General features: G+C 42.5%; 1 protein-coding gene across 1 annotated transcript; it reads right to left on the reverse strand.

The window, feature by feature from the left end:
- Positions 1 to 4,608: 4,608 nt before the first annotated feature.
- Positions 4,609 to 11,465, reverse strand: tprkb (TP53RK binding protein). The gene is made up of 5 exons (XM_033039606.1): positions 11,349 to 11,465; positions 8,936 to 9,127; positions 8,726 to 8,848; positions 6,010 to 6,186; positions 4,609 to 4,912 (listed from the first exon to the last, which is right to left on the reverse strand). The coding sequence occupies exons 2-5, from the start codon at positions 9,074 to 9,076 to the stop codon at positions 4,826 to 4,828; spliced, it is 528 nt and encodes a 175-aa protein (XP_032895497.1). The 5' UTR covers positions 9,077 to 9,127; positions 11,349 to 11,465; the 3' UTR covers positions 4,609 to 4,825.
- Positions 11,466 to 11,477: the final 12 nt, after the last annotated feature.

Genomic DNA, 11,477 nt, shown 5'->3' on the forward strand with positions numbered 1-11,477 from the left:
AAAATACATTCCACAGCGCATCTGCGGAAGTTGATGAGGGTTACTGGGGACATGCCGAACTTCCTAAGCCTTCATATTACTGGTGTGCTTTCTTGGCCAGAGATGCTGCTTGACCCGCTGTGTTTCTCCATCATTTTGTGTCTCCCGACAGCATTCACTTTGCCCAATATAGTAGGGGTGATGTGTGTTGATTATGTGATCATTTGCTGTATTGTGGATGGGGTTTGATCTGCGTCCATCCCCACCCCATCTCTCACTTCTTTAGTCAATCCCATTACACTCAAGGCTTGACCATGATGGATCAAGCCTGCTGAGAACTGTTGGTTCCCAATGAGCTAAACACATTGAATAAGTTCAAGGTTTGTCGGTCATTGATAGTAAGGACAAGATTATGGTCTCCAGATCATTACCAAATCACAAATTTGTTGATAGAATTCACTTCAAAATATAAATAAAATGTGCCTCTGAATCATAGAGCCATAGTGATACAGTGTGGAAACAGGCCCTTCGGCCCAACTTGCCCACACAGACCAACATGTCCCAGCTACACTACACTAGTCCCACCTGTCAGCAATTGGTCCATATCCCTCCAAACCTGTCCTATCCATGTGCCTGACTAACTGTTTCTTAAATGTTGGGATAGGTCCTGCCTCAAACACCTCCTCTGGCAGCTTGTTCCATGCATCCACCACCCTTTATTAAATCTTTTCCCCTTTACCTTAAACCTATGTCCGCTGGTCTTTGATTCACCTACTCTGGCCAAGAGAATCTGCATCTATCTGATCTATTCCTCTGCTGTATAAAATATTAACATTGGCTCCACAATACTGCCCAGACTGAAGATGTTGATGTGAATATTCTGTATTTGATAAGCATGCAACAGTGACATCTACTGTGAAAACTGAGCATTGAAGATTCAATCAGATGGAAATAAGGAAATGCACTTAAAAGGTCAAACAAATGTGCCTGGAAAGCCTAAAGTTGCTAAAGGCAACCATTTTATGAAATAATTTAATATCCAGTTGATATATATAGAAATTAGTAATGTCTTAATGAAAAGTGTAATCAGACACATGCTCACCATATTGATGAAAACAGGATAAGAGGGGTCCAGAGCCTTGCCCGAAAGTGCAATGAGCCTAGCTGCACAGGGTTAAACAAATTCTATTTGCAAAATTGGGCTGCACTAAATGAAATTCTGTGTCAGGCTGGATCGAGTCATGGAGTCAGCACAGAAACAGTTCCCTCAGCCCAACTTGTCCATGTTGCCTAATGAAGCTGGTCCCACTTGCCTGACCCTAGTCCACATCCCTCCAATTGTTTCCCTGTACTTTTCCACATGTCTTTTACATGTAATTGTTCCCTCCCCTATCATTTCGTCTGGCAGCACGTTCCATATATATGTCATAAGGTCATAAGTGATAGGAGCAGAATTAGGCCATCTGACCCATCAGGTCTACTCAGCCATTCAATCATGGCTGATCAACCTCTCCCTTCTAACCCCATTCTCCTGCCTTTTCCCCATAACCTCTGACACCCGTACTAATCAAGAATCTGTGCCAGATTCTATGTGAAAGGTTTGTCCCTCAGGTCTCCTTTGTATCTTTTTTCCATTTGACCATAATACCATGCCCTCTAGTTTCTGCCTCCCCTACCCTGGAGAAAAGACTGTGGCATTCAACTTATCTATGTCCCTCATGATTGTATATGTCTCCACAATATCATCCTCGCCCTTCTATATTCCTATCCCAATCCAACCTCTACTTATAACTCAAACTCTCCAGTTCCAGTAAGATTCTCATAGTTTTTCTGCAATCTTTCCAGTTTAATTACATTCTTCCTATAGCAGGACAATCAGATCTATATACAATGCTTCAAATGTGGCCTTACCAATATCTTGTATAGCTGTAACATGACATCCCAACTCCTATTTTCAATATCCTGACTATTGAAGATAAGCATGCCAAATGCCATCTTTACCACGTTCATGGAATAATGTACCAACACTACCAGGTTTCTCTCTTCCACAGTACAACACTCCCCAGGGCCCCGTATTAACTGTGTAAGTCATGCCTTGATTTATCCTACAAAAATGCAACACCTCACAGTTACTGTATCTGAATTAAACCCCATCTGCAATTCCTTGGCCCGTTGGCCCAGTTAATCAAGATCCCATTGTAATTGTAGATACCCATCGTCATTGTCCACAATACCACCAATGTTAGTGGCGTACACAGACATACTAATCATGTCAACTACATTTTTATCCAAGGTATACATACTCCCCTCAGCCCCATGCAGTTGGAGAAACCATTACTGATGTCCACAATTGAAATCCTCTTCAATTTTTCACTAATCTCTAGCTTCATGTAAAGAATATCTGAGACCTAATATCAAGTGTACTTTGAGTCTACCTGTTCTACTGCAATGATGCTTCGCACACACGTTATCCTGGGAAATTATTTCAGTAGGCTTGTTGATATTTCTGAGTTGCTTCGAGAACACAGGGCAACGTCCAGCTCATTGCAGAAGTCTGGAACTCCAGTCGACACTGCATTTTCACCTCCTGTATCATCCGCACTCACTCCCTGTCAATTTCATCCTTTGCAACAGTGGTCAGGTGCAGAAAATGACATCAGGAGACGGATTCAGGAATGGAGGGAAGATATAGAACCAGGAGTGAAGTGGGGTTTTATCTGAGCCCTGTGGCCACGAGGATCATAGTCAGAGAGAGACAGGCAGGGGGCAATTTGCAGACAAATGTATAGGGTTGGCGGCGCGACCGACGTTGCAGCAGCCTCTGCAGTCTGTCTGTCTTTTTTTATTTTATTGTCCTGTTGAGTGTATAGTTTGTGGTGGGTTTTTGACTGTGTATGTGTGGGGGGCGGGGAAACTTTTAGATCTCTTCCCTGTACGGGGACCCGACCTTTCCCTGTCGGGTCTCCATTGCCGTTGGGGCCTAGCACCGTGGAGCGGCCTCCAACCGGAACGACAGCTCAAGTCACAGAGCCTGCGGAGCTGCGGACCTACCATCGTAGAGCTGGCCACCTTCGGAGCGTGTAGAGCTGTGGTGGCGCGCTGCTGCAACCCGACTCCGGTGGATGGTGACACCGGGAGCTCGCGGGTCCCCGGTGGGAGACTGCTTTGCGGGGCACCGGCAACTTCTCCCGCTCGAATTGCGGGGTTGAAAGTGACCTGGAGCGGGGCCTTACATCGCCCGGCGCGGCTTTAAATGGCCGCGGACTTGCTAGCGCCCGCCGGGGGCTCCAACATCGGGACCCGGAGCAGGGCCTTACATCGCCCGGCGTGGCTTTACGTCGCCGTGGGACTTGCTAGCGCCCGCCGGGGGCTTTGACTTTGGGAGAGCAGGGGAGAGACAAGACTTTGCCTTCCATCACAGTGAGGAGAAGATTCACTGTGATGGATGTTTGTGTAAATTGTGTTGGTGTGTGTCTTGGTTCTTTTCTTGTATGACTGCAGAAACCAAATTTCGTTTGATCTTCATGTGAGGTTCAAACGACAAATAAACGGTATTGTATTGTATAGGTTTCAATGATAGTATGATAAGCAGAGTTTGGAACTATGTCTGAGAGGTTTGATTTTAAAATTAGTGTGCAAAAAAAATTACCGCAAGCAAATCTGAAATGTAGACAATAGCACCACCTTCTGCAGAAACAATGTAATGCAACAGTCCCATCTACCAGAATCTGCTGGGGTGACTGGCTGATTGTTGAGTCAACCACTTTACAACCACCCACTCACCAGAGTGGCTGCTCTCTTGCATACAAATGGAAGGTGGAATCTCTTGGTCTTTTGGTTGGTAGGTTAATCATTCCGTTATGTATGGAGGGAAAAGGCAGGCAATGTTTCTGGTCTGGAGAAGGGCCCTGACCAGAAATATCCATTCCCAGAGGTTGCTTGACCCGCTGAATTCCCACAGCGTTTTTTGTTTTGCTCAAGATCCTAGCATCTTGCAATTCCTTGTGCCTCAAGGTCAAGAGAACGACTGGTAATAGTGAGCTGAGATCAACTAAGAATTGCTAAAATTTAAATGGCTAAATGTGTAAAGGCAGCCAAATAGTAGCTTTGAATGCCCAAAAAGGTAAAGTGATAAAGAACAGAATTGGTACACAAATATGATGGAATAAACATATCATATACGAAAGCTTCATTTTTGTAGAAGGCCTACAGTACAAGCAATGATTAATTTGTACTTTAAAAATAATGGCAGTAAATGTAAAAGAATCGGCTGACTGCAGGCAGCTAGCAAAATGTTTTCATTGATTTTTGGGGAATTGGTAACGAATCAGATCATTCATAATCATCCCCGCGGTATAGTTAGATAGAGAGATCCAGAATTTGATGTGTGATAGAAATTCAAGTAAGAATGGTGAGAGGGACAAAGGTAATGGTGTTATAATGTTTAAGAAGGAACTGCAGATGCTGGAAAAATTGCAAGTAGACGAAAAATGCTGGAGAAACTCAGCCGGTGAGGCAGCATCTATGGATATAATGTCATCATTTTCCTTATGGTTGGTGGGGATAGGTTTTGGAATAACTTTGAAGTGGCTGTACTGAGTTCAATAGTGCTTTTTATAATTACACAGCTTCGGTAATCTTAGGTCTTTATTGCAATATTACTCATGTAGTTACTGGATTTACGTATTAATTTTCAACTATAAATTTATTTTCACATATGAATTTAAACTCAAACGTGATGCAGTATCAATCTACAATAAAAAATATTAATATTATACAACACAACTTTTCTCTACTTCAGGAGGATATTTGTGAAGAATCCTCTAAAGCAACCTGGCTTTCCCTGTCAAAGAATATCTTTCGCACTCATCCGACAAATGATTGCATCCAATAAATCGCCAACGTTTTCTTCAGCAGGAGTTACTTTGTAAACCTGTGGGAGGGAAATGATTACAATTTGAGCACAGGCAAAGTTCTTAACATTTTCCAGTTATTTTTCTGTGTCTTAGACAATTCCAAGTTGAGAGAAAAACATTGCTTCAAAGCTACATATGATCTGAAGTGATTTACCCATCCCCATCAAACAAACTGGCCTCTGCAGTTTTCACAGCAATACAGCTGAGATTATACATTTTCTGTCTATGAAGGATTGTGAGTGCAGGTTAATACAGCAAAGCAGGCAAACTAAGACTAAGAGCATCCTCATATGTTGCCACAGCCTGGCATCAATAATTAAACTTTCAATATATTTTGATACTGCACGCATATCATAATAACATTTGCACAACCCATGGCTTGCACCTTCTGCAATGAAAGCAAAATTATGCTGATGCTGGAAATCCAAAATAAAAACAGAAATTCCTGGCATGTGCCACTAATTAATTGTGGAATTAGAGCAGTTACAATTTGTATTCTTACGTCTTCCGAATACTCTAATATCACACAGCAAGATTCATATGCATTAGTGGTAAAGCACACCTCGCTGGTATTTGTGGGGGGGAAAAGCTTAAGATCCACCTCAAACTGCTATAAAACCTTGTCCTTAATATGTTTTAAAACACTTAGGAAGGATAGAGGAAGAGAGAGCAATAAATATCTGGATAGGGTGGAGTAAAGCAGGGATTAAATGACACAAGCGATGAGAGTGCAGAGAGAATGAGTGGTAACAGGACAAGAAGTATTTATCTAGGAGAGGTGTAAAGGAGACCAGCAGCTTAGTTATCCTCAAATGTTATGTCCAAAATCTGTAAAGTTTGGAAAGATCAATTCATGTCATCAATTTGTTTTGGTCAGCTAGTTTTATTCTTGAGACATTGATTTCCATTCATTTTCAATATGTGCAGCAGGAAATAAATTCAACTGAAATATGTAAATTATTCCTTTTTAATAAGACTGTCCAGGCGATTTGCAACTCAATGGAATGTTATCCTTGCAGCATTTCTTTTTTAAGTTAAAAACTTCTACAAACACTATCACAACAGCCCAATATTTTAGTCAAACTTCCTGCAATTCTTATTTTTTTAAACAAACCTTTTTAATTTTGGCCACATCTGCTTTTGTTGAGATATCTTGAACAGAGATCTGTTGTCCTTTTACTTGACTGATGATATCTTCCAACTTTGATTTTTTCTCTCCATCATCCACCAGAACGATGAGGACAGAGGAGTCGCCATCTGAAATACCAAATTTTCTGAAGGCATCTGAAATCTTAAGAAAAATAAGACTGTAACAAATTGGCATTTCTTTACAGTTTAAGATTTATGCTTTAAAACAAAGCAAATGTAAAAGGAACAACAAAATAGAAGATTTGATGGTCGAATGAACAAATCAACTTCATTCTTAACACAATTATCGAACAACTTAATGTTATGCTGGAGATAATTTTGTCTGTGTGGCTCCAGCCTCAGTTGTTGACAGGGTGGAAACATTTAGAGATGTAAAAACAAAGAACTGCAGAAACTGGTTAATACACAAAAGGACACAAAGTTCTGGAGCAACTCGGCTTTCTTCTCTCCTCCCCCCTCCACAATCTGTCTGAAGAAGGGAATCAACCAGAAACATCACCTACAGTGCATTCAGAAAGTATTCAGACCCCTTCACTTTTTCCACATTTTGTTACGTTACAGCCTTATTCTAAAATGGATTAAATTCATTTGCTTTATCATCAATCTACACACAATACCTCATAATATAAAAGCAAAAACAGGTGTTTAGAAATATTTACAAAGTAATTAAAAATAAATAACTGAAATTTCACATTTAGATAAGTATTCAGACCCTTTGCTGTGACACTCAGAATTGAGCTTCGGTGCATCCTGTTTCCATTGTTTATCCTTGAGATGTTTCTACAAGTGGATTGGAGTCCACAAGTGGTAAATTAAATTGATTGTACATGATTTGGAAAGGCACGCACCTGTCTATATAAGGTCCCGCAGTTGACAGTGCATGTTAGAACAAAAACCAAGCGATGAAGACGAAGGAATTGTCCGGAGACGTCCGAGACAGGATTGTGTCGAGACACAGATCTGGGGAAGGGTATAAAACAATTTTGGCAGCATTGCAGGTCCCGAAGAGCACAGTGGCCTCCGTCATACTTAAATGGAAGAACATTGAAACCGCCACGTCTCTTCTTAGAGCTAGCCACCCGGCCAAACTGATCAATCGAGAGAAAAGGGCCGTGGTCAGGGAGGTGACCAAGAACCCGATGGTCACTCTGACAAAGCTCCAGAGTTCCTCTGTGGAGATGGGAGAAAATTCCAGAAGGACAACTATATCTGCAACACTCCACCAATCAGGCCTTTATGGTAGAGTGGCCAGATGGAAGCCACTCCTCAGTAAAAGGCACATGACAGCTCGCTTGGAGTTTGCCAAAAGGCTCCTAAACAAGATTCTCTGGTCAGATGAAACCAAGATTGAACACTTTGGCCTGAATGCCAAATGTCACGTCTGGAGGAAACCAGGCACCGCTCATCACCTGGCCAAAACTGTACCTACGGTGAAGCATGGTGGTGGCAGCATCATGCTGTGGGGATGTTTTTCAGCGGCAGGGACTGGGAGACTAGTCACGATCGAGGGAAAGATGAACGGAGCAAAGTACAGAGAGATCCTTGATAAAAACCTGCTCCTGAGCATTCAGGACCTCAGACTGGGGAAGAGGTTCTCCTTCCAACAGCCAATACAACACAGTAGTGGCTTCATGACAAGTCTGTGAATGTCCTTGAGTGGCCCAGCCAGAACCCGGACTTGAACCCGATAGAACATCTCTGGTGGGACCTGAAAATAGCTGTGCATCGACGCTCCCCATCCAACCTGACAGAGCTTGAGAAGATCTGCAGAGAAGAATGGGAGAAATTACACAAATAATGATGTGCCAAGCTTGTAGCATTATACCCAAAAAGACTTGAGGCTGTAATCGCTGCCAAAGGTGCCTCAACAAAGTACTGAGTGAAGGGTCTGAATACTTATGTAAATGTAATATTTCAGTTATTTATTTTTAACTACTTTACAAAAATTTCTAAACACCTGTTTTTGCTTTTTCATTATGGGGCATTGTGTGTACATGGGTGATAAACAAAAATGAATGTAATCCATTTTAAAATAAGGCTGTGACATAACAAAATGTGGAAAAAGTGAAGGGGTCCAAATACTTACTGAATGCACTGTATCTACTGTATGTTCTCCAGAGATGATGCCTGACCTGCTGAGTTACCCCAGCACTTTGTGTCGTTTTGAACATTTAAAGATGGTAGGTTTGATTAACAGAACCACAAGCAAGAACATGGAGAAGGAAAGTAGTCAGAAATTCCCAACATTTTATCGTTTATTCTGGAGCAAAGAAATAAATATTATTAAATTCAAACTACACTGACATACAGTTACTGGCAAGTGAAATTTTCATCCCGAAGATAAATGGTGATGTTTATTGTTGTAAAGGGCCTGTCCCACTTTCACAACCTAATTCACGACCTTTTTTACTCGTGGCCATTTTTCATCATGTAGAAAAAACGCCCCGACCTACTTGATGCCACGAGTGCCTACGACTAGCATCACAACCTACCAACGACCTCGTGACGACCATGCTGCGAGTACGAGTCAAGGGCAAACTCGGCAGAGGTCGTGAATTTGGTCGTGAAAGTGGGACAGGCCCTTAAGTCATGGAAACACAATATTCAGGTGCATGTAAGCATTAATCTGCAAAGCAGCATAAATATATTTGACAGTTAAGAACACCAAAGTCAAATCTTACATTATTCGTTGGAGAAAGATTAAATATTATCTCAGAATAAAGACTCCGAGTCTTCATTTTGGCCAATTTGTATAAATGAACTGCTTTGTTAGCTGCCACGAGCATCTGAAATGGGTCAACTATCTGTAAAATAAAGTTTATGATTATGTGCACGTTTGACCCAAGATCATATCACCACAAAATCACAGTGAAAACTAGTCAGATTCTCACCATTGATGCATTTATTAAGGCCCCATCTATGGATCCTTCCACAGCTTTTTTTCGAAGCTCGGCAGCATTTTTAACATCTTTAAACAGCAGAAGTGTCACAGTGCATCCCGGAAATAGTTCCAGCTCCTGTGCCAACATCATCTTCTTCCAAAGCAGCAAAGACTGATGATGATCCACAAAACAAAATCATGCCTAAATCAACAAAATTAGTTCAAATGGTCGGTACAGAAAATCTCAATATTGTTATTGGGCAAGGTTCTTTAATTATAGAATAAATTAATTATTTCCCATGAAATTGCTTGGTTTATGTTGGGACCTTACAGTACCAAGAAGTAATGGAAAGTATTCAATTTTTACCTAAGAGTGAAAGTAACATAGCTAGATGTTTTTTTTTGGTAGAAAGACCTTTGGGGCTAAACTGTGATGGAATATAAGTATTCTGCACACATGCTACAGCTGGGGGAAAGGACAAAGATATTTAAATACTTCTGTGAATGCAAAGAAAAGAACCCTTTCATTCATTAATTCCACAAAAATTATACACCTCTTTTGTAGATATCTATTTTTCCTGTAGATTAGATCCAATCCTAGCCTAAGTACGGTGTGTAATTCCAGTCATAACGTTACAGGAAAGATACGATTGGACAACAAGAGTCAAGGGGATATTTGCAATGATGTCTCCAGGACTGGAAATTTGTAGCTGCGAGGAAAGACTGGATACGCTAAAGGTTTTTTCTTTGTACCAGTTCAGGCTGAAGGGAGACAATAGAGATTTATACAATTGGCCAAGACAGACTGAATAGGACGGACCCAATTTTGGCAGAGGAACCAAAAGCTAGGAGTGAAGGAGAGAAATGTAAATTTAAAGTAAGTGGTAGAAGGAAGATGAGAAAATTGTTTTCCCAAGCACAAGATGTCACAGGTCTGGAACTCACTTCCTGAAAAGATGCTGGAACCAGAAACATATTTAGCATTTAAAATAAAGTATTGGGTTGTGAACTGGAAAACTGTAAGAGAAGCCCTTTTCATCCTGACCAGAAAATGATGTTGTAACTATTCAACGTTTATTTCATGAAGGGAATGACTGACATCTATGTTTTCCAGATTTATTTTAATTTCATTACCCTAACGTCAATCCTGTCCAAACAAAAGGAACTGATAATGACGCTGTAAACAACAGATTTTCTACAGGGGAAAAGGAATAGGTGACGTTTCGAGTCGAGACCCTTCTTCAGACTGATGGTGTTATTCACCGGGACAATTATCACAGAACAAAGCAAAGAACTACTGATGGGAAGCAAATTCCAGGTATAAAACAGGTACATGGACCGTAAAGTTTAGAGGGAATGTGTAAGGAGGAATTGCAGATGCTGGTTAAACCAAACACAAACACAAAAAGCTGGAGTAACTGAGCAGGTCAGCCAGCATCTCCAGATAAAAGGAATAGGTAACGTTTCAAGTATATGAAGGTGCTGTTCTTCCAATTTGCATTGGGCCTCACTCTGACAGTGGAGGAGGCTGAGGACAGAAAGGTCAGTGTGGGTGTTCAAATTTTTTTTTGTGGATAGCCAGTCGGTACCGATGGTCTTTTTGTGGATAGCCAGTCGTGTTTCGGCCCGAAACGTCGCCTATTTCCTTCGCTCCATAGATGCTGCTGCACCCGCTGAGTTCCTCCAGCAATTTTGTGTAAGGTCAGTGTGGGAATGGGAGGGTGAGTTAGTGTTTAGCAACTGGGAGATCATGTCGGCTGAGACTCGATCCCCGAGCTTGTTCGGCGTTTGGACTTGCCAATATATAGTCTACACCCAGAACAACGGATACAGTAGATGAGGTTTGAGGAGGTGCAAGTGAACCTCTGCCTCACCTGAAAGGAATGTCGGGGTCCCTGGAAAGAGTCGAGGGGGGGGGGGAGTAAACTTTACTGTAAAGGGACAGGTGTTGCATCTCCTGTGGTTGCAAGGGAAAGTACCTGGGAGGGGGTGGTTTGGGTGGAAAGGGAAGGATGAACCAGGAAGTTGCGGAGGATATGGGTCAAACATGGGCAGGTGGTTGTGTAGATGGGGCATCTTGGTCGTCGTGAACGACTGGGGCCGAATGGCCTGTGCAGCCCGACCGTCCCCCCACTACAGACGCTGCCCGGCGCTTTATGCATCCTCCTGCATCTGCGTCTTCAACCAGTGTAGTCGCGATCGCGATAGAAAATCTAACTTTCAAGAGAGAGTTAGATTTAGCTCTTGTCTTAGGGCTAACGGAATCAAAGGCTATGGGGAAAACCAGGAACTAGGGTGATCAGCCATGATCATATTGAATGGCGGTGGTGGGGAGCGCCCCTGCCCGCAGCGGCCTCCCGCCCTCCCTCCCTCCCTCAGACACCGTTCCCCTCCGCCTCCCGAGAACTTTCACCACATCTCACCAAAGATCCTAGTGCCTTTGCATCTCACTCCACCGGTCACCGCCGGCTCCCAGCCCAGGGGGAAACCAGCCGTCCCGACAGCACCGCCCTGCGCCGATGGTTCCGCCCCCCAGACCCATGGGGGACGAG

This window comes from Amblyraja radiata, chromosome 21 (genome assembly GCF_010909765.2).
Source record: "Amblyraja radiata isolate CabotCenter1 chromosome 21, sAmbRad1.1.pri, whole genome shotgun sequence".
In the NCBI taxonomy this organism is placed as follows: domain Eukaryota; kingdom Metazoa; phylum Chordata; class Chondrichthyes; order Rajiformes; family Rajidae; genus Amblyraja; species Amblyraja radiata.

What these genes read in the sequence shown, in the direction of transcription:
- tprkb (XM_033039606.1), bottom strand. Translation starts at nt 9,076, where the DNA reads ATGATGTTGGCACAGGAGCTGGAACTATTTCCGGGATGCACTGTGACA. An exon ending in ATCTTTCTCCAACGAATAAT is followed by an intron (nt 6,187 to 8,725) that starts GTAAGATTTGAC and finishes ATTTTTCTTAAG; the next exon opens with ATTTCAGATGCCTTCAGAAA. An exon ending in ATGTGGCCAAAATTAAAAAG is followed by an intron (nt 4,913 to 6,009) that starts GTTTGTTTAAAA and finishes TCCCTCCCACAG; the next exon opens with GTTTACAAAGTAACTCCTGC.